The sequence below is a fragment of the Ascoidea rubescens genome (assembly GCF_001661345.1).
Source record: "Ascoidea rubescens DSM 1968 unplaced genomic scaffold ASCRUscaffold_1, whole genome shotgun sequence".
Taxonomy (NCBI): Eukaryota; Fungi; Ascomycota; class Saccharomycetes; order Ascoideales; family Ascoideaceae; genus Ascoidea; species Ascoidea rubescens.
Window position 1 is genome coordinate 1,375,609 of NW_017962913.1, and position 22,455 is coordinate 1,398,063.

The 22,455-nt window shown below is 34.0% G+C and overlaps 11 protein-coding genes across 11 annotated transcripts; 5 read left to right on the forward strand and 6 right to left on the reverse strand.

Annotated features, from left to right (window-relative positions):
- Window positions 1–858: 858 nt before the first annotated feature.
- Window positions 859–1,129, reverse strand: ASCRUDRAFT_98918 (uncharacterized protein). Its single transcript, XM_020195265.1, has one exon. The coding sequence runs from the start codon at window positions 1,052–1,054 to the stop codon at window positions 902–904; it is 153 nt and encodes a 50-aa protein (XP_020050103.1). The 5' UTR covers window positions 1,055–1,129; the 3' UTR covers window positions 859–901.
- A 589-nt stretch (window positions 1,130–1,718) lies between these two features.
- On the forward strand, window positions 1,719–4,963 carry ASCRUDRAFT_98921 (uncharacterized protein). The gene has a single exon (XM_020195266.1). The coding sequence runs from the start codon at window positions 1,964–1,966 to the stop codon at window positions 4,904–4,906; it is 2,943 nt and encodes a 980-aa protein (XP_020050104.1). The 5' UTR covers window positions 1,719–1,963; the 3' UTR covers window positions 4,907–4,963.
- An 818-nt stretch (window positions 4,964–5,781) lies between these two features.
- Window positions 5,782–7,571, forward strand: GUA1 (GMP synthase (glutamine-hydrolyzing)). The gene has a single exon (XM_020192351.1). It carries the CDS (start codon window positions 5,924–5,926, stop codon window positions 7,493–7,495), a length of 1,572 nt encoding a protein of 523 aa, XP_020050105.1. The 5' UTR covers window positions 5,782–5,923; the 3' UTR covers window positions 7,496–7,571.
- Window positions 7,572–7,611: 40 nt separating this feature from the next.
- Window positions 7,612–8,379, reverse strand: ASCRUDRAFT_98925 (uncharacterized protein). The gene has a single exon (XM_020195267.1). The coding sequence runs from the start codon at window positions 8,148–8,150 to the stop codon at window positions 7,728–7,730; it is 423 nt and encodes a 140-aa protein (XP_020050106.1). The 5' UTR covers window positions 8,151–8,379; the 3' UTR covers window positions 7,612–7,727.
- Window positions 8,380–8,608: 229 nt separating this feature from the next.
- On the reverse strand, window positions 8,609–8,977 carry VTC1 (Vtc1p; the record flags this gene model as incomplete). Its single annotated transcript, XM_020191201.1, has 1 exon — window positions 8,609–8,977. One exon carries the CDS (start codon window positions 8,975–8,977, stop codon window positions 8,609–8,611), a length of 369 nt encoding a protein of 122 aa, XP_020050107.1.
- A 393-nt stretch (window positions 8,978–9,370) lies between these two features.
- On the forward strand, window positions 9,371–9,759 carry TDA2 (Tda2p; the record flags this gene model as incomplete). The annotated part of the gene is made up of 3 exons (XM_020191440.1): window positions 9,371–9,457; window positions 9,515–9,730; window positions 9,757–9,759. The coding sequence occupies 3 exons, from the start codon at window positions 9,371–9,373 to the stop codon at window positions 9,757–9,759; spliced, it is 306 nt and encodes a 101-aa protein (XP_020050108.1).
- A 55-nt stretch (window positions 9,760–9,814) lies between these two features.
- On the reverse strand, window positions 9,815–10,840 carry ASCRUDRAFT_67866 (uncharacterized protein; the record flags this gene model as incomplete). The annotated part of the gene is made up of 1 exon (XM_020191441.1): window positions 9,815–10,840. The coding sequence occupies one exon, from the start codon at window positions 10,838–10,840 to the stop codon at window positions 9,815–9,817; it is 1,026 nt and encodes a 341-aa protein (XP_020050109.1).
- Window positions 10,841–11,374: 534 nt separating this feature from the next.
- Window positions 11,375–12,712, reverse strand: ASCRUDRAFT_78820 (AB-hydrolase YheT; the record flags this gene model as incomplete). The annotated part of the gene is made up of 2 exons (XM_020194299.1): window positions 11,375–11,427; window positions 11,461–12,712. 2 exons carry the CDS (start codon window positions 12,710–12,712, stop codon window positions 11,375–11,377), a joined length of 1,305 nt encoding a protein of 434 aa, XP_020050110.1.
- A 1,271-nt stretch (window positions 12,713–13,983) lies between these two features.
- RAD30 (DNA-directed DNA polymerase eta) lies at window positions 13,984–15,510 on the reverse strand (the record flags this gene model as incomplete). The annotated part of the gene is made up of 1 exon (XM_020190139.1): window positions 13,984–15,510. A coding segment is annotated over one exon (1,527 nt), but the record flags the coding sequence as incomplete, so codon positions are not given.
- A 993-nt stretch (window positions 15,511–16,503) lies between these two features.
- On the forward strand, window positions 16,504–20,163 carry ASCRUDRAFT_73576 (PSP1 family protein). The gene has a single exon (XM_020192352.1). It carries the CDS (start codon window positions 16,563–16,565, stop codon window positions 19,956–19,958), a length of 3,396 nt encoding a protein of 1,131 aa, XP_020050112.1. The 5' UTR covers window positions 16,504–16,562; the 3' UTR covers window positions 19,959–20,163.
- Window positions 20,164–21,132: 969 nt separating this feature from the next.
- Window positions 21,133–22,332, forward strand: POS5 (NADH kinase; the record flags this gene model as incomplete). The annotated part of the gene is made up of 1 exon (XM_020190205.1): window positions 21,133–22,332. One exon carries the CDS (start codon window positions 21,133–21,135, stop codon window positions 22,330–22,332), a length of 1,200 nt encoding a protein of 399 aa, XP_020050113.1.
- Window positions 22,333–22,455: the final 123 nt, after the last annotated feature.

Consider the following 22,455-nt stretch of genomic DNA (forward strand, 5'->3'; position numbering starts at 1 on the left):
TAATTGAGTCTTTGAATGATTGAATGAGTAGATAATGTGGAATAACAAGAGATATTATTAGATACTATTAGATATTATTAGATATTATTGGACAATATGGAATATTGTTGGATGCTATTGGACAATATGGGATAATGTAAGATAATACTGGATAATATTGGATAGTTTTGGATAGTATTGGGATTAACAGGATTGTATTAGGATTAACAGGATTGTATTAGGAGTATTGAAACTAATAGAAAAGAAAGTATTGCTTAGTTAGTTAATTTTAAAAAAAAATAATTAGTATTTACATTCATTTGCTCAAGATTGCAAGGAAGCCCAAATTGTGTTTGATAGTCTCTCCATGTCCCTGTGTTTAACCATAATGTGCATTATTGAAAGTTGTTGCGAGCTGGTGAAAGTTGTCGACGATTGTTCAGAGTTGTTGAGAAACATTGGGAGATATTGGGAGTTGTGTTGAAGAGAAGATGAAAATGATCAAGAATTGGAAAAAAATGGAGGTGATAAGTGATAACTGGAACCCAAAATTGGAATGTTGCTAAAAAAACTGGTCATTTGTAGTAATTGCTGAATTTAATTTTGAATACAGTTCAATTTTGAATTTGGATTTATCTAATTTTTCAAAAGAAATAAAAGTCAAATTAAAGATAGTTCTGCAGCTGTTATAACATTTACAGTAAAAGGCTTGTAGGAAAATGCATCTTTTTATTTCCAATTACCAGAAAACCTCAATTTCAATCGATTTCACGTATCTCCCAATCAAAAAGTATAAAAAGCACAAGAAGTGATAATAATTATCAAAAATTATCAAAATATGCTAAAAAGTGTTTGAAAGTGTTTAAAATTGTCAAAGATCTTCGCTGCTTTCCTACTCAAACTACCCATTCTTAAACCATTCTTAATCTTGCTCTGTCTGAAGGTTTTTGTTCTTGCAAACTGAGACCCGTAGGAGTTTGGTAAATTGTTGCAAAAACCCGCTCTTGCCAGCACGTGTGGTTCCGGCCATGCATCGTGACTCAGAGTGTCCTGTTTGTGCGGACATAAAAGCCATATTGTCTTTTATAGGCCCTCGTGATTTACTTTTATATCCCAGCGACGCCTGTAAACACAGGGATATGAGCGGCCGGCATGCTTGCCTGCAAATACTGCTCTTTCCACCTCTCCGACACGTGCTGCAGCACGAGCGCCATCACCGGCTCTGCGCACCAGCGATGTGGGTGCTCCGACAACGCCGTGGCTGGCGGCGCTGCACCGCACACACCGCATATACTGCATGCGCTACCTCAGTGCTGGCTCGCGCGGTGCAGAAGAATTCACTGAAATTTGCTACTCTGAGCGCTCCACATCTTTTTGACTTCTTCCGCGCAGGTTTCTATTTTTACCCTTTCTGGCCCATTTCTGGCATCCATACTCCGGTGTCATCTGTGCTGCTTCTGCTGTTTCTCGATCTTCCACAGAATGTTAGATAGCGTTGAGTATCACCACTGTTATTTCATCTTGCAAAACACCATCGGCGCTAGCTTCGACAAGATGACCACTGTTTCATCTTAAATTGAGCAGCCGGGATGCAAATGCCTTCTTCACGCAAAACACAATCTCAAAAATGCTTCCCCAGTTTTTTCTCTCCGTTTTCTTTTTCAACCCATTTACACGGCACATGCAGCATTAATACATGCGTGTGCAAAGTAACACATCCTAAAACGCATGCCTACGTAGTTGTGCTGCTTTGGCTCGCCATCTGTGTGGATGCTGCTTTTTCGCTGTTTCACACTCTACTTGCAAGCTAATATACTTCAATGGGACCTCATTTTCTTATATTTTCTATTATCTTCCTTTTCTATCTTCACTTTTACCTCTTTCATTTATTTTGCTTTCATTAAATTTTTGTTTTGGGTTTTTTTTGCTTTGGGCTTCCCAGTGTCTGCTTTTATTGTTTTCCATAGTTTCTTGTTGCTTCATCATGAGCCATCTGCACCAACGATCCAGTTCAATTTGGAAAAGAAGCTCTCTTCGTTTCAATATAGGTGAAAAGTTGAACTCTCTATTTTCTGACTCAACTACCCCAAGCAATTCTAACTTTTTAAATAATTTAAATGTTTCAAATATTTACTCTTCAACTTCAAACCAATTCTCCAATAATACAACTTTAAACGTAAACAATGAGCAAAACACAAATTTATCAATAAACACCAATTTAGATAAAACTTCAAATCAAAATACTTCGCATAATCGACGAAACTCTTTAAAATTAAAACTATCTCCAAAGATCAAACATTTCCATTTACACACTCCCGCTAACTCTCCTCCTTCAGAATCTCCTGTTGACTCAAAATTCTCAAAGGATCATGATTTTCATAACAATCAATTGGATTCACAAAATATCAGATACCCTAATCGTCACAGTTTATCTATATCAAGATCTGATCTCCCGAGAAATGACTCAAAACTATCTCTAGATTTACCTACTTTACCACCTTTTAATAGTAATAGTAATAGTAGTATAAATATTATTGATAATAAAAACAACAATGAAAACAATAACAATGATGATAATAATAACGTTTATTTAAATATATCAGAAAATAAAATTTCAAGAACAAACTCCTTTTTACCCAATTCTACTGCCACGAGTTCAATTCTCTCCAGACCAAACTCCTATAGCAGTAAAACTTCTCGTTTAAGAAGAAAACCACCCACAGATACTGACCATAATGAAATAAGTCAGCAACAAGAATCATTAAAGGAAAACGAAAACGAAAAAGAAAAAGAAAAGGAAAAGGAAAAGGAAAAGGAAAATTCTACCCAATTAGATACTACCAATGTTACCACTAGTATTACAACGACTTCTCATGATAATAATAAAATATTACCTTATCCAAACATATCTGATTTGGAAAATTTAAACAAAAATTTAGACCAATTAATCGTAGATAGCAACTTAAACAACAAAAGTAGTCAAGGCACTCTAACAAATTTAGTTACTAATTCAAGTGATATTTCAAATGTTTTTCCTTTAAACTTGGATTACTCTTCTCATTCACCAATTATTTCTACTACGATCAATTCTTCTACCACTGATAATGGTAATAATGGTATTAATAACAATAATAACACAGTTGAAGATGATAATGAAGATATTCATAATTTAATTAAAGAAGATCAAAAATTATTACAAAGTGAAGTAGAAATATTAAAATTTCAAGAAAAGGCTTTAAATTCTGTTCACCCAGTCGATTATAGAATCAATTCTCCATCAAAAGACCATTTCAGTAACCAACAACCAAATTATCAGTCGACTAATAATCAGTTGACCAATAATCAGCCAATTAATAACCAACCAACTAATAACCCAAATAATAATTTATCTATATTACCCTCAAATTTTAATCAATTTGATAACCAAGATGATTCCCCCAAAACCGAAAGACAAAGACAGTTTTCTCTTGGCCAATCCTCCGATATCACAACTGAAACCTATATCTTGGGTGATACTTCATCTCAAATGACCTATGACCATAATACTTTAATATCAAATCAAATCAAATCACAATTATCTCCCCAAATTCAGAATAATTACAATGATAACGTCAGTTATGTGTCAAATGATGAAAACCCCTTTACTTTTTCTTCTGATGATGATGGTGATGGCGACGTTGATAATGATTCGCTACTATTCCAATCCCAAAAGAAATCAAACGAAATATCAATTAGAAACACAAAATTTTCTTTAAACAGTGACTCTCCTCCATTTATAAGACCTATGCTGCCAAGAGATAATGCCTTTATAGATAGAAGACAAAGCAGGTCCACTGGGTATTCATTCGACCAATCAGATGACGAATTGACTTTTGAAGTTAAAAAACCAACATATCACGGATATTTGGACCAAAATACTGATCATAATAGAAAAATGGTTATCATGAACAACGTCACTGATGACGAAAATGACAAAAGGAATATCAGCCAACCCCAAAATGAAATTGAAAATCCCACTCTGTTGAATATACCTTCTGATTTATTAATTACAAGTTCACAATCGGATTTGAAAAATTTGTCACCAGAAAAAATCTTCTCCTATGATAGAAGAGAAGAAATGACAGCTCCACCGGTTACTTATGCAACAAAACCACAGTATAAAGGAGTTTCAAGAAGACTTCCTCCTGGTGTTGCACCATTGTCTGTTGGAAATAGAAGAACTTATTCGTCTTCAACTTTTGTGGCACTGGAGGAAAATCCAGTGATTTCGAATAAAAATAATGCAACAAGATCTTCTCAAGCTTATAATCCACAAGTTCTGCAAAATTCTTCAAATATTGATAATTCAATTTATATTGATCCAAATAAAGGTAAAAAGTCTTCTTACATTGAAGAATTAAGAAGTAAAGCTCGAACCGCAAATTGCGATATTTCTTATAAAAAATGGGGTCTTCCCCTAGCTATTCGATTGGTTAATAAAGACCTGCGTATTTCAAAGGTTTCACTAGATTCTAAATCTACTTATTTTCAAAATGATTTAAAACATTTATCATTACAGCCAAGACTATTAGCTTCAGAAGTTGAAAACAATGACGTGTTCAGCGATCTTTTGTCAATTAAAAAAGAAAACAGTCTATCAAACAAACGAAAATCTTTGGAATCTAACGTTTTAATCAAAGCATTAAAAGATATGGGTGATTCAGGTATTCAAAAATCTCCATCAAATGTTTCCAGTTTTGTGGATAATAATAGCTCCGATATTTTGGGAGATAAAACCACTATTAGGAGCAGCCACAGCTCAATTTTAAAATCACCCAAAGGATCAGGTACATCAAGATATAACAGTATAAGATCAACCATGTCATTTTCAGAGGGAGGAATGAAGCTATTTATTGCCAATCCAGATGTCCATTCTGATAGTGATTGATATATTTTCTCAGTTCATCCAGCAGTCAAATCCCGATCAAAATTTTAGTATTCCTGTTTTGTTATATCTACTTTCATATATAAATCTCATGGTCAAAGTAAAGTGGTAAAATTGTTAAACTCTTCTCGCATTTTCCCTTTGCACAAAACCCCAAGTATTAAGAAAAAACAAAAAACAATTAAAGATATGTGCAAAAAAAACGTGTGTATGTATACATATGTATATACTTAGTGATACATGCGCTAAAATGCTTAGCTTTCTATATGTTATTCCGCATTGCAATGCAGTTTCACGCAAAGAATAATTTATCAACATTTATGACTATAATCTAAAAAATAAATCCCATCATTTGAAATCTTTTGAGATTTTCAAATTGTATGGAATTCCGTAAGAATCTCAGAAAATAGTAAAGAAATTGTTTTAAAACAAAAGGAGCCTTGCCAGTCCAAATCAATCAACACATAGTCAATACACATCACAATAGACAATTGGTTTATTTCGTTTTAGATTGTTTCAAATCTCAGCACAAACGCTACAAAACAATTTATGCCAGTAAGCCACAATGTTTGATTAGACAACCACCTTTTAGTAAGAAAATGGTGATGCAAAAAAGTTACAATAAAAAGCCTACGCATTATTTTAATCGAGAAAATGACAAAAACAAAATGAAGTGGCTTTTCTGCAATCCATATCAGTTACGTTACTTGAAAGTAGATTCTGCTATTGCAAGTTTACCCTATTCAAAGAGATACAATTCTTATCTTTGATCACCACAAAAACAGACCCAAATTTGTGGCTTCAAAGCTCAAATTTTCAAAGAAAAGAGAAATTGAAAAACAGCGGTTACCCGCACTTTTCGAATTTAAAATTTTACTCATCGACTTTTCAGCAATAAAAACGAGTTTTTTTTCGTCTTTTTTTTTTCTTTTTGGATTTTGATTGAAATGATTAGAGAAATCCCATTAAAAACTCTGTAGTTCTGTTACTTGATCTCGTTTTTTAAAGAGAATATTCAAAATGGCTGAAGAAATTAAAGAGGTTTTCGATACTATTTTAGTATTGGATTTTGGTTCTCAGTATAGTCATCTTATTACTAGACGTCTTAGAGAGTTCAATGTTTATGCTGAAATGTTACCATGCACTCAAAAGATTAAAGAGTTAACCTGGAAACCCAAAGGTATTATTTTGTCTGGTAGTCCATATTCTGTCTTTGCTGATGATGCTCCTCATGTTGATTTGGCTGTTTTTGATTTGAATGTTCCAATTCTAGGTATTTGTTATGGTATGCAAGAAATCGCTCATATTAACAATACTAAAGTAATTAGAGGAGACAAAAGAGAATATGGCCCAGCTTTGCTTCAAGTTGAAGATAAATCTTGTCCATTATTCAAAGATGTTGACCACTCAAAAGTTTGGATGTCTCATCATGACAAATTATCTGCTTTACCACAAGGTTTTAAAGTCGTTGCTACCTCTGATAATTCTCCATTTGCTGCCATGGCCCATGAAACAAAACCAATATACGGTTTACAATTTCATCCTGAAGTTACCCACTCAGTTAAAGGTAAAGAATTATTAAGAAATTTTGCTCTTGACATTTGTCAAGCTAATCCAAACTGGAGTATGGAAAATTTCATTGACACTGAGATTTCAAGAATTAAAAAACTTGTTGGTCCAACTGCTGAAGTTATCGGTGCTGTTTCTGGTGGTGTTGATTCAACTGTTGCTGCCAAATTAATGGCTAGAGCTATTGGAGATAGATTTCACGCTATTTTAGTTGATAATGGTGTTTTAAGATTAAATGAGGCTAAAATGGTCAAAAAAAACCTTACAGAAGGTTTAGGTATTAATTTAACCGTTGTTGATGCCTCTGAAGAATTTTTATCAAAACTAAAGGGCGTCACTGAACCAGAGAAAAAAAGAAAAGTAATTGGCAACACATTTATTCATGTTTTTGAAAGGGTTGCTAATGAAATAAAACCCAAGGATGGAGATGAAATTGAATTTTTATTACAAGGTACATTATACCCAGATGTTATTGAATCAATCTCATTTAAAGGACCATCTCAAACCATCAAAACACACCATAATGTTGGTGGGTTATTAGAAAATATGAAACTAAAATTGATTGAGCCTTTAAGAGAGTTATTTAAAGATGAAGTTCGTGCTTTGGGTGAATTATTAGGCATTCCTCATGATTTAGTTTGGAGACATCCATTTCCAGGACCAGGTTTAGCCATTAGAATACTTGGAGAGGTTACACCATCTCAAGTTGAAATTGCAAGAAAAGCCGACCATATTTACATTGAAGAAATCAAAAAAGCAGGATTATATAGTCAAATTTCCCAAGCATTTGCAGCATTATTACCTGTTAAATCAGTTGGTGTTATGGGAGATGAAAGAGTTTATGCTCAAGTTATCGCATTAAGAGCTATTGAAACCACTGATTTCATGACAGCTGATTGGTTTATTTTTGATGCCAGATTTTTGAAGAGAGTTGCCTCAAGAATTGTGAATGAAGTTGATGGAATTTCAAGAGTTGTTTATGATATTACTTCTAAACCACCAGCTACTGTTGAATGGGAATAGATAAATATATTAATGAGAGTATTAGAATTAGTTACCTTTGACATTTAAATTCATAGAGTTATCATCTATAATATAATATAATAGTGATTTTTAAATTTTTTTATTTTCGTTTTCATTTTCGTTTTGTGTTTCTTTCTTTCTATATAGTATAGAATAATATAATATAGATTATCAAATATTAAAAAAATAATGTAGGAAAATGAATCAAGAGATAGATTTTAAATGATTTCCTTTATACTTTTTTTATTCTTAGAACTATAGAGGTTAAGTAATCACCATCATCGGATAAAGTTAATAGGAATTGCTCATTTGGATAGGATTGGATGTAATCTAGATTATTTATGATTGGCTTGCCATTAATATCATTGATTTTATACCACTGGTTAAAATTAAATAATTTTTGGTCTTTTAAATCAAGGGTTTTAAATAGAGCTTCCTTTGAAGACCAGCTTGAGGTTAAAATTTTAGAGCACATATTAATGTCATTTTTTTGTTTGAAATTATCAAATTTGATTAATTCGAATTTTTCATTAAGGATTCTTTTTGAGAATTTTGATATATAATTACTTGATAGCCCATTTTTTTGAATGATTTTAGTGAATCTGGATAATCTGATTAAATCAGTGCCAATTCCCAAAATGATGTGATTAGTCATTCCGTTAAAAAAAAGCAAACAACGAGAAGTAAAAAAAAAAGGAAAAATATTTATTTTGATTGGTACTTTTCAGAGTAATATAATTTATTGATATTTAAGTTAAACTTGAAGTAAAATTTAATGAACTATATATTATCAGGAAAAAAAAAAGTTTAATTGATGAAGTAAAAGATTAGTACCAAAAAACGAGTAAAAAAGAAGATTTTAATGTGTCAAATCACATGAATACAGGATAAACAGAGTGAGTACATATAAAAGAGAGGAAAAGTGTCGCATGAGAGAAATAAAGTCGAAAAAATTGAATAAAATTAAGTGAAATGGAATATTTATAAATAATAACAGATAGTCTTTTTGATGTGTTTTTTTTTTAAAATTGTTTCATATTTTTTTTGTTCTTTAATGGTTTTTTCATTGGGCTGTTTGGAAATCGAAGATTGGGATTAAAAATTGTATTATTCTCATGTTGCTCTAAATCTTAGGATGAAATTGATGACAACAGCAACCAATAGGAAAAAACACAACATTGTTGGGCCAAATCTGTCATCATAGGGACCTGAGCCTCTTTTCCTAATAGCAGCAGCTCTCCAGTGATAAGTGACCAAGGCATAGACCATTGTAAACATTGCGACCAAAGTGAACAATGAAGCACTTATTCTTCCGATTTTGTCACCAAAATTCAATAAACCAATGGCCAAGGAGCCCAATATAACAGTGAAGTTCAACCAACTGAGAAAAGTTCTCTCGTTCGCAAAAAAAACCTTTGGCTCGACTCTTGTCGGCAAGGCAATTCTCTTGCCTGGGGTAGTTTGTAATAAGACTCCTGACATGACAAAAAGTGTGATAGGGTGTGTGTGAAATCTGTTGTGAGAGAGTTGTCGATAGCAGTTGCAAGAATGTGAAAAATAATGGAAGACGAGAGAGGGAAAGACAGTAAGGGCAGCAGAGTCCTGGGTATAAGTAGCAGCTCCTTTGCAAAGGATAAGAAGCAACAAAGTTTGTGCTGCGACTTTTCGGCTGCTGCCCGATGCGCGATTCCTTGCTGGAAAGAGAAAGCCGGGCCCACGTGCCTGGTAAGCTGTGCGGGTGCGTGAGAGCGCGTGTGGGTGCAGTAGGCGCCCCGGTGCTGGTTCTGGAAATTGTGGACTGAAGAGGTCTTTGCTGGAGATTCACATCAGAATCAGCAGAAGCAGCAGAAACAGAAACAGAGCAGCAGAAACACAATGGCTCACTTGACTATTGCTTCGGATGCTGCTAACGAGAAGCTGGCCCCTGTTGCCAAAGACAAGGTGGAGGCTGCTATCAATAAGGTATGAGCACATCCCTATCCAGACACTTAATGGCCATGCTAACCATCGATATTACAGCTATTCAACAAATTGGACACCTCTGACGACCTGTTTGCTCGCACCTTCATAGACCTTCTATTGGATACTCTCAAGGAATATGCTATACAGTACAAGTTTTTCATCAATTTGAACGCAATCTTAAACAGTGCTGACACTAAAAATATTAATGTCAACATCAAGAACTCCTTTGGTTCGCTTTGGGATAAAGCAAAAGATGGTTATTATAATTTCAAGGTCTCTCACACAAACAACAACAACAGTAACCAGTATATAGTTTCAGTGGTTTGGGTTTTTGTGAGTTAATTATACTCCAATTACTCAGTTCAAATAGTTATTTATGGTTTCGCTCATATCATCAATTTCCCTCAATTCCTTGACATTCGAACTAATCTTATCCAAAATTTCATTTAAACTTTCTAGTAGAGGTCTCAATTTTTCATCTCTGATGGGATTGTAATTGAAAATTTCTTCTTCAAACTCACTTAAATCTTTAATATCCCCATTTTCTTTTAAAAATTTATAATCATCAAAATCCAATTTAATTATTTCATTTTCATTGTTCTGAATGTTTAATTCAACTTCATTATCATTATTATCTTTCGTAAATGTCCCAATTTTTTGTCTATTAACCAAATTTTCTTGTTTTTTTAAGTTCTCTTTCATCTCATTTAAAAAATCTTCATCGTTTTTTATCAAAATTTTTTCCTTATTTAATCGTTTTTCTAACGTCTCCAATTGCTGTAAACTTAACGAATAATTATTCTCTAAAAATTTTATTCGTCGATTCAAATAGTCCAAATTGAATTTACTAATCTCATTTTTGAAATTGTCAGATGGTAAATTAATCTTCTCTAACACCTCTTCAAATCCATTTATCAATTCATATAACAATGCCCTTCCTTTCTTCTTGAACCCATCTAATTTGTATTTGCTTAATGAGGGCTCAACATGTAATTTAAGTATATTAATTATATTATTATTAAACTCATCTGTTGGTGGATTCCATAATCTTTTAGCTAGTTTTTTATTTATTCTTTTTTTTTTAGTTATCATTTTTATTCCCTTTGGATCAAATTTCAAATTCAAGTCATTAATTTTTTCATTAATTTCCTCCTTTGCTTTATCTTCAATCTCAATTATTTCATTTTCATTTTCATTTTCATTTTCATTTTCATTTTCATTTTCATTTTCATTTTCATTTTCATCTTCATCACCACTACTATTATCAATCTCTATTTGATCATTAGAATCATTCAGTTCAATTTCCTTATTATCTCCATCATAATTATCAATATCATCACTCTCTTCTACTCTTTGTTTCTCTTTTTTGATTCTCGAATTCATTGTTTTCTTCTTTTTATTTCCATTTTCATTTTGATATTGTCTTTGATTCTTATTACCATTTCTATCTTTACCTATTTTTCTTGTTCTTATTCTTGTTCTTGCCATTTTATACCAATCAATAAATTAATAAATTAATAAATTAATAAAATAAACAAATTAATAAATTGACTAACAATCAAAAAATTAATTGATAAATAATTTAATATTCCATGCATGTTAAAATGAAATCATAACATTATGAAAAATTGAAAATGTCCCGCAAGAGATAAACAATCATAATTTTTGGAAATTTACGCAACTAAAATAAAACTAAACAAAAAAAAATAAAATTTACAAGCCATTTAAAATAATTTTTATTCTAAATTTTTACTGTATATTAATCAAAATTAAATATAAAAGGTATAAATCATTCTAAATGAGTAATTAATAATAATTCAATGAAAAATTTCAAAGACTAAAGAATTAATAGAATGAAATTAAAAAAAAAAACTTTCAAAAAAAATCTATCAAGTTATGAACTTCCATGATCAAAACTTAAAAAGGATAAACACCATCAAAGACGCTACGTCTAGGTTCGTATTCATTGTCTAAAACAGGTTTTCCCATATCAATCATCTTACAATAGTTATTGAAAAAATCACTGACGGTATCAACAAACCAAGAAGTGTTATTTGGCTTTAACCAACTTAAATGACCACCTAAATCAGTACTAAGAAGACAACAATATGGATTAGCTTTAAATTCGTTCCATGGCAAATGAGTTCCAGTAACTGGATCATCTGTGGAGTTAATTGATAGTAATGGTGTTTTGATTTTGGGTAATCTGTTAACGGGAGAACTCTTTCTATAATAATCATAAGCAGTTTGAAAACCAAAAATAGGAGCAGTGAATAATGTGTCAAACTCAGGCAAATTTTTGGGTTGGTGTTGCTGTTTATACTTTTCATAATGAGGGGATTCTTTCAATTCGTTATAATTATTTTTAATGAGTTTAAACAAGAAAGATGTTACAGCAGGTGAGAAGATGTATTTTCCTGATAATGAGTCATGAAGGTGATAACTTGAATCAACCATATCCCATGGATTACCAATTGTAACAGCACATTCAACACCGGAATCTTTTCCAGAATATTGACCGAGGTAATTAACAACAGTAACAGAACCAAAAGAGAAGCCCATGACAAAAATTGGTCTATTTGGAAACTGTTTTTTCAAGTTTAATATCAATTGTCTCAAATCATCGGTTGATAAACCACAAAATAACTCTGGTGTTGTAATCTTGGATCTTCCACAACCTCTGCTATGCAAGCAAATAATCTCTTTGAAGACAGATTTGGTGTAATACAATTTTTCAACAAACTGTCTAATAATGGGTTCATGAGAGCCACCAGCCAACCCATGCAAAATAATCAACATTGGTTTTGAATCATCAGAGGGTGCATCCTTCTCATGAATTTCTTCTTCACTGAAAAATCTGGTTCTGGGATGCAACCTTGGCCAGCCTTCAGGATGAGTTTTTTTTTCTAATTTTTCAAATTCCTCAGTGGATAGATTTGGATCATCGATTGCATAGTCCAAAGAAGCAGTGCTTTTGCCATCTAAGGAGACAAGAGTTCTTCTTCCATAGTAGACCTTGTAGCTGTTCTTGAAGTCATGAGTGGACAAATAAAACGTCTGAAGAGCACCGTTAAACAACAATGGGTTCAAATAGAATCTTGCTTTGTCTCTGAAGGCTTTTGTTTGGTTAATCAACTGCTGGAAAGGTATGACTTTGGTGGAATCGCTTTCTAGCGAAGAGCCATCTTTCAAAGGAAGCTTGACTGTGTCTGAACAGTACTGGCGAACAGTTCCACGAAAACCCCAGGACAACATTGTTGGAGAAGACACACAAAATATAGCAAAGTTGGAAACACAGCAGAAGAAACTCAGAACAGTTTTCTGGCCTTTTTTCTGGAAGTGTTAAAGACTTGTTTTGTGCCGAGAAGCCGAACAATAGTTGTTATGCAACTCTTTTTGTCAGCTCTTTTTGTCTGTTCGTTCGCCTGTTCTTTTTTTCTTTCGTCCGTCCGTTCTTTTGGTCTCATTTGTGTATTTCTACAATATATACTCTGCTGGTTTCTGAAGATGTTCTAGAAGAATTGCAGCTGGGTCTGGCTCTGCTTGGTCTTTCTTCTTTTTACTGGTTTTGGCTTGCAGTCAAACTTCCTTTTGTCTAGAATTCTTTCCGCATAGCTGAGTTTGGGGCCAAGTGTTTTTGTTTCTTCAATATCAAACTGTTTTTTTTCATTGTCTGGGTCATTTTCTTGTTTGATTCTACCAGTTTTTGACAATTCCTTTACAGATATGATTTCAATGTCGTCAGTTATATCATCGATTTCATTTACAGTATTTTCGGTTTTTATCTGATTACTTTCTCCATTTTTTTTTTTGGAATGAAGAAGTTGAGTAATGTCAAAATTGTTTTTCGATTTAATACGATCGGATGAGGTTGATCCTGTGCTTTTTCTTTTATTTGATTTTTTTGATACAAATTGATTGATGGTAGAAGAAGAAGGCAGAGAAGAAGAAAAAGAAGAAGAAGAAAAAGAAGAAGAAGAGAAAAGTGAGCTTTTAACGTTTTTGCTTCTCTCTCTTTCCAGTTTTTCTTGTTGAATTTCTAATAGTTTTTTGATTTGATTTTCTTTTTCATTTTTTTGAAGGATTTTATTGTTTTTTTTGTTTTCGATGATATCTTTTTCCAACTTTTGGGCTTTTAGATATTCTTTAATTTGGTTGTTCTGTAAATCGAGAAATTTATTTCGAGTGATTTTGTTATTTTGAAGATTCTCAGTGGGGTCAATTTTTTTGGAGATAAAACTATCAATTGAAGAAAAGCCATCAGCTGGTTTAAAATTGGCTAGATGCAAGCTTAAATTTTGGCATGGGTAAGGTTTTGAGCCATTTGAGAGAATTAAATTTTCAAGTTGTCTCAAAAGGTTTAGAGAGTACTTGTATATTGTCTCTTCTAAGTTTTGTAGTGATATTGTTGGCAATGGGCATTGTTTTGAGTGGGATGATAAATTTAAACTTGTGTGCTGAACGGATAAAGTTCTTGGAAATCTTAGTTTAGTGGAGTTGGAATTAGAATTGGAATTGGAATTATTTTGTTGAGATGATGATGATGATGATGATGATGATAGGAACTGTTCTTCGTTTAGTTCTTCGATTCTTTGAACTAGATCACCGCAAAAAACTTTGAACCATTCATCAGCATCATTGGAGTCTTTGATGCTACCTTTACGAAAGTTTTTTCTTGAGCACATTGACTTCAAGTCTATTTTGGGGGTTACAGGGAGTTTGTGGTTACCTCTGATGATGTTGTAGAGGGTGAAGGCTAGGTTTGAGTCATTGTCTAGTAGGGCATTTAATTGGGGCAAAGAGAAGTTGTCTCTAATGAAGGAGATTGATTTTGAGGTTGTGTTTGGAATTTTTAGTTTGAGAGCGATAAAGTCGCCGGACTTGCCACCAAAGCCTCTAAAGTCTCTTATGGAGAAGTTTGTGAGGAAGTGATTAATTGCCGAGTTTCTGATGATTGATTGGTTGTTTGGTTTTTTAAAGTCCGAGGCTAGTTTTGCTATTGATTTGACCTTTGCGATGCCACAAGAGGTAGTGTAGCCTAGATAGGACTGGATTTGGTTTCTTAGTTGTTGAGTTAGTATTGATGCGATTAGGAAGAAGATGTCATCCCAATCATTGATAAATATTGTTTTATTATTATTATTATTATTATTATTATTGTTATTGTTATTGTTATTATCATAATTTATTTCATCAAAAGATTGAATGATTTCACCATTAAATTGATAAAAATAGTCTGGTAAAGAATCAGGAATTTTAGGTAAATATTCATTAGTATTGTTATGATTATTAAGAAAGTTTGTTGGAATTAATTGAGGAAATAGAGTGATAATTTTTTGATAAATCAATTGAGATAAATCAAGAAAACACTCATCTATACTAGCTTTTTCGACTTGATCACAAAAGTTTTTGAAAATCTTTAATAGTTTTCGACTTTCTCTTCGATATGGATCTAGAGAAACTTTATAAAAGGCCGGATTGGGAAAGTCTTTGGGATTAGTTGAGTTTACGGAAGTCCAAAAGTTGTGGCCTTTTTTAAAGACAGCAGTGTGAATAGGCACCAAGTTGGGACATTTAAGCAAGGCCTGTTGGAGAGTGTCGCCTCTGGAGACTCCATAGCTTTTGGCAGAATAAGAGACAGCAATTAAGGAATGCCACTGGACACAGACAACCGGATCATCTTGTGTGAAGCCATGTTTGATCTGTTCGACCTGGGAAAAAAAAGCGTTGACGTCGATGTGTGCGATAACTGATAAGGGAGATTTGAAAGCCTTTGAGGGATCAGATAAATCGGTGAAGTTCTTCCAGGTGAAAGAAGAAGAGGGACGATCAGGGGTTAAATTGTTGACAAGTAGGGTGTAGTTGGCAGAGGTTCTGTAGTTTGATTCCACCTTGGGTTCAGGGAGCGAGTCCTGGGAAGATTGAGCAGAATTGAGGTTGGAATCGTCGCTGAAGGAGAATGAGTGATTGATATCGACGTTGATATCGGCGTTGTTATCGACATCGTTATTGTTAACATGAACATCGTTAACATGAACATCGTTGGGTGACATTGTTTCCATCCACTAATGAGTCGATTGGAAAGCAGCTTGAAAAGTCTGGAAACGAAAGCAAAAGCAACAGAAGAGAAGAGTCTTCCAAAGCTTTCGGAGGCTCGTTTCGACCCAGCAAGACGAGATTCGATCACGTGGCCCAGAGAAAGCAATCCCGCACGCGCAGGGGAGGGGTGAAGTCGTGACACAGAGCCCTGGAACAAGCTTTGCGCAGTGCTGGTGCAGCAGAACCACGACAACAGCACAGCAATCGCACACCAGCAGAAACACAGGCGCCGCTGTGACTGGTCCGATCTGGCCAATCACAGCGCGCCGCTGCGCAGTGCCACGAGCAAGAGCAGGTCTGTCCGGATAGTGCAACTGCTGGAGCCAAAAAGGTTTGGTGCTGATTGTGGGGTGCTTGAAAAAACCAACGTCGGTGCAAGTTACGGCCATCACGCACCAGACAAAGACTCCTCTATCCGCATGCGTGTCCACTTCAACGGTGCTCAGTGCACGGTGGCCGCGCAAATTGCGCAACTCCCACAGCTCGCTCAGCTCGCGTTTGCCCGGCCAAGCGCGGTGGCCGCATTTGACCACACGCTGCACGTGCTCAGTGCTGCAGCTCCCGCTTCAGCAAACCGCAGAGCTTCTCCACAGGGCTGTGCCCGATAGAACGGGTGTGTGTGCAGGCGTGTGTGTGCAGATCTGCAGGAGTCTGCTCCCGCACAAACGCACTGCGGCTCCCAGGCGTTGCAATCCTGTTAGTGCAAGCGTGTATGCATCCGGCTGCGTGTGTCAATTTTAAGGCTCCGACGCTTTGTCAAGTGGCCCGTATCCCGTTACGGGAGGGACAAGCCAAAAGTGAAATTTTAAAAACATCTCCCAAAGAAAAATTTTCTATCCTTTTTCCTGATTTTGCTGTGTTTATGTGATTTGTTGTATTTATTGTATATTTACTATATATTTGTTATATCTATGTCTACTTATCGCTCTTTATCTTTGCTCTTTCTTACTTAATCCTCTCAATCTGGCTTTCTTCTCGAGTCTCTTTGCTCTCTAATAGCTGTTATATGTTCCCCAATATCGCTCCCTCCTCTGCTCAATTGCCTGCTAGTGATCTCTCGCCCTCCATTGCTAGTGGTTCTGCTTTCTCCAGCTCCAGCTCAGTCCCCAATTCTACAGCCCACACAAACACTGTTTCCACCAACAACTGTGCTTCTTCTGCTTCCACTGCTTCCACTGCTTCCACTGCTTCCAACACTATATTCAATTCCATTTCATCCCAGTCTCACATCCGTAACACCATCCCCAAATATAATGAAGCCCTAGAGAACTCCTCGCCCAGATCCTCTATTTCAAATCATTCTGCTCCTTTCTCATCAACTATAAATACTCCAATTCCACCACCCACCTCCAACTCCAACTCCAATAACAACACTCCCATCAATCCATCCTCAGCCCAACCAAAGTCTCTCAACAACAACTACTCCAATCTCAACAACTACATCGACAACATAAATTCAATTTTAAACTACAAAATCAGCCAAAACTCTCCCACCACCACAAAAAACTACTCTCTAGACAAAATGAACAACCCAAACCTATCCTCAAATCTCTCCAACCTCTCCAACCTCTCCAATCTATCCAACCACTCCACCTCAAACACCATTACCATCAACAATCAATCAAACCACATCTTCAAGGACAATGAACGAAACAGCATAACCTCTCTTTCATCCTCATCCAGCGGTTTCAACCTCTCTCCCCCAACTTTGCCTGCTCTACAAAACCTATCCACCCTCCAACCTCTCCAATCCTCTCAAAACGATTCCAACAACTCCACCAACGACAACGACAAATCAATCCTATCCCAAACCTCAAACAAATCTTCAATCATATCCTCAAATTTACAAAATAACTTCTCCAATAACAACAATCTCATTATCAACAGCAACAACAACAGCAACAACAACAACAACAACAGTAGCAACAACAACAACAACAACAACGACTTGAATCTATCCCTTTGCAAAACAAACACAAATGGCGCTACCAACATCAATCTATCTGATTCAATTTGGTCTCCAACCTCTGACAATTTCCCTTGTTTAAATTCAAATTTTAATAAGAACTTCCTCAACGATGATCACATCAATAGAAGATACACTCTAGGTTCCTTTCAACCCCCACAATACATCAATCCATCTAAAAATAACCAAATCATCCAAAATATCCCAACCACTCCAACCAACAATCCCACAAATAACAACATTAACAACATTAACCAACAGTTTGATCTATACCAAAGACTCTCCTATCCAGATATCTTAACCCCATCAAACAACAACAACAACAATAACAACAATAACAACAATAACGATTTCTCTAACATAATCTCTTCTCCCTTATCAACTAACGCAAACATCATTTCCTCAAGGTTTCAAAACAGAAACTCAATCAGTGCTGGTAGCGATAGCATCTTCACTACTCTTTCATCTAATTCTCACCCTTTTAATTCTTTAAGTTTATCTAGTTCTCAAGAATTACAAAAACCAAACAATTTCAATTTCAGCAACCAACCTCAATATATCAACAGCAATATCCCCAATAACAACCCCAATAACAACCCCAATAACAACCCAAACAATAACCCAAACAATAACCCAAACAACAACATCCCAATGTCGCCTTCTGTCACTTCCCCTTTCTTTAAATCAACTCAACCTCAATCAACCTCCTTTAACCAAAATTTAAACCAACCCTTCTCCAACTTTAACCAAAATTTTAATTCTTTCTCCCAATTCTCTCAATTCCCTAAATTCTCAAACGAATCTCCTTCTCCTTCTTCTTCCTCTGCCTCTTTTAATCAACAAATCATCAACTACTTTTCTAAAAACCCCCTCTCTCTAATTCAAAGATTAACATACGAAAATCTACAAAATCTAAATTACCAAAAACTTTTCTCAAAAAATATCGGTCAATTACCAAAATTCCTATTACCAATTAATAACAATCAATCTAAAAATGATCCTTCCTCAAATAACAACATCAACAACAACAACGACAACAATGATGATGACAATGACAAAAATAGCAGCAACGCCAGCCCAACTAATAACTCCCCCATGAATAAATTCTTTGTTTCAAATCTAAATTCGAATATCAACGACATCAGCAAATGCTTAAACAACATGTCTCTCAATCCCTCAAATTGCAATCACCAACTACTCCTAATCGCCTTTAAAAATGGAAGATTAGATATCTTCTATTTACCCTCATCTTCTCAATATTATGGCAACATCAAAGTTGGTGATCTAGTTCTCGTCGAAGCCGACAGAGGTAAAGATCTAGGTAAAGTTGCATCAATTGATATTTCAATTGATGATGCAAGATTAATTAAAATGTTACAATCTGAAGAACAAATTGAAGCCTTAAATAATGAATCAAATAATAATAATAATAATAATAATAATAATAATAATAATAATAACAATAACAACAACAATAATAGCAATAATCATAACCATAATAATAATAATAATAACAACAACCATAACCACAATAATAACAACCACAACAATAATAAAAATAATCATGAACAAAATGAAAGTCAAAAAATCCCCTCTGCTCAACAACAAATCCCAAAACAAGTTTTAAGAGTCGCTCAATATAACGAAATCTCTCAAATCTTACACAAACAAAACGACGAAATTAAGGCTCTACAAATCGTTCAATCAAAATTAGCTTCTCATAAATTACCAATGAAAATCCTTGATTCAGAATATCAATGGGATAGAAAAAAATTAACCTTCTATTATATTGCTAATAAAAGAATTGATTTCAGAGACCTCGTTAAAGATATGTTCCGTATCTATAAAACAAGAATCTGGATGTGTGCAGTCTCTTCAACTGACCCATCTTTAAAAAATTCTATTAATCAAGACCAATATATGAACTATAATACTATCGGAATGAATATCAATTCATCAATGAGCATGAACATGAACATGAATATGAACATGGGCCATAATATCAATAACGATATGGCTTTAAATAATATGAATATTTTAAATAATTTTAATAATAACAATAACAACATTATTAGTAATAATAATAATATGAACAACATGAACAATATGAACAATAATAATGGCTATGATCTCGGGTTTAATGGTATCAATAATAATAATATTAATAACCTTATGTATAATTTCGATCAAAACCAATTATTAGATCAAAGAGGGTCATTTAATTCAGTTGGTTCAAGTAACATTAGATTTAATAATAATGTCTTATCATTTGGTAGCTTAGATAACTCTTCAATTCCTCGTCCTCCTCAAAGTGCTCCAGAAATTTATGGAAATAATAGTCAAAACTTAAATGCTTATCAATCTAATCAAAGCGTCAATAGTGGAAACGCTACTATTATTCCAAATTTATGGAACTCTTCTTTTTCTAAAATTTAATAATTTTGGCTAATAAAATAAAATTTATTAGTTTTTAAAATATTCGGTTTTTTATTTTTTTTGTCACTCAATTTTTTATTTTATTTCCTTCTAACTCAAACTATTCTTGATGAAAACAAAATTTAAATTAATTTAAACATAAAACTAAATATGTATCATATACTTTTACCTGCAAATATTTTTTTTTATCACTCAAAGTTTTTTTCTCTCATTTAAAATTTCTTTCACTCACTAATTGTTTTTAATTATCATAGAAATATCAATTTCATATATAAAGAAATTAAAAAAAATCAACAAGCTTTTAAAAAATCAATTGAAAATTCAAGGGAAATGATTTTTTAATTTGATAATATTTTTAAAACCAAATTGATTTAGAAATATAGAAAATTTAGAATAAAAAAAATTGGATTTATAATATAGATTGGATTTTCATGGGTTTTTTATCATCAATAAAAAAGAAAACAATAAATTTTCTTGTTTAATTTACAATATTTTTTAGTTTTTTTTTTCAAAATCTTTTCTTCTACTCCTACTCCTACTCCTACTCCTACTCTTCCTTCTCCTTGTTAACTGAGATATTGTCAGATTAAAAAATTTATATTCATTGACTATCATAGTTTTAATGCCAACAATTGTTTTTTTTTGCTTGAAGCTCATCTTTTTTTATAAACTCCCGAGATAATTTTTTATTTTTATTTTTGATTTTACTTTTCTCTCACTTATTTTTTTCCTTTATAGTAGACTTATAATATTTGTTTATGTGAATCTTTGTCCAACTTAATTATACTTTGCTGTTGTTGAAGAATTCATGTATGCTGTGATACTAGATAGTATTTGTGATGACCTTACGAGATGGATATTAAAATGTTAGAAGCTTTTCTTATAAAACACTTTTCTTATAAAATACTTTTCTTATAAAATAATTTTTTTATATACCACTTTCATATAAAACACTTTCATATAAAACACTTATACAGAATAATTCGCCCTTCATCTCCTTCTGTAGCATCTCCAGCTCTGCTTCGATCGACTCGTTGAGTCATCAACTCGAAACACAAACTCGAAAGCACGAACAGACAAAGCATCCAGCTTTGATGCTCTTTTCAACAAGCTTTTTACCAACAGCCCTCTTCTCTGCTATTCTGCTGTTTCTGCTGCCCCAAAGACTCTTGTCATGTTAGGTCTGATCCCTGTCCTCAGAACAGCCCTTCACAGGCCTGTTTTCTCCAGACTCAACTCGTCTTTTGCTATCTCCAATCGCTTCTTCCAGTTCAACGACTGCAAAGAGTTGCCAGATAGAAAATACCCCAGTTTTGTTGCCAACGAGTACTCGAAGTTGAAGAACATCAAGTGGGCCACCCCATTGAACAACATCTTGCTTGTCAAAAAGCCTAAGGATCAAAATGTCAGGCTAGCAATGGTTAACTTCATCAACTTCATCCACGAAACATACAGTACACAGGACAACAAGGTCAACATCATAGTTCCCTACGATATTGCTGATGAGCTATCACAAGTCTCGACAAAAGAGCCCAGTATATTACCAAATTCTACTTCCTCTGCAATTGAAATCTTCACCTCCCAGCAGATCAACCAGATTATCGATAAGACTGATTTGATGGTCACTTTAGGTGGTGATGGCACAATTCTCAGAGCTGTTTCACTATTCTCCAATCTGTGTGTTCCTCCCATATTGTCTTTCTCTTTGGGCACTTTGGGGTTTTTGCTTCCTTTTGATTTTAAAAACTGCAGAGAGGCCTTCAATGCTGTCTATTCCTCCAATGCCAAAGCCATCAACAGGTCAAGAATACAATGCCATGTTCACAACCAAAAATTATACGCCATGAATGACATTATAATCCACAGAGGTTCTCTACCTCATTTGACGACAATTGATATATATATTGATGGTGAGTTTCTCACTCAGTCGACTGGTGATGGAATAGTATTAGCCACTCCAACTGGCTCAACTGCTTACTCTTTAAGCGCTGGAGGTTCAATTGTTCATCCCATGGTTCCATGTCTCTTGCTATCTCCAATCTGCCCAAGATCTCTATCGTTTAGACCTTTGGTTGTTCCATCGACTTCGCACATCATGATCAAAATGAGATCAAGGTCTTTGTTCAATACTCCAATATCCAAAATTAGTGTTGATGGTGTTCTACTAAAAGATTTAAACGATGGCGATGAGATTCATATCGTGAATGAATCTGGCGCTATATTTCAGCCCAATTATAAACAAATCCTTGAATCAAACAACAATTGCAAGTACAGTGGAATTTACTGTATAGCTAAAACTGAATATGACTGGACTAGAGGAATCAATGAATTATTAGGTTTTAATTCGAGTTTCAAGGGTTTCGGTCGTCGATAAAGAAGGAAAAAAACAAACAAACAAAGAACAATTGATTTTAGGTGGTTTGAATATTTAACTGATCAAATGATTAATAGCATTTAATAAATAATTTTTTTTATTACATTCATTAAAAACTTTTAT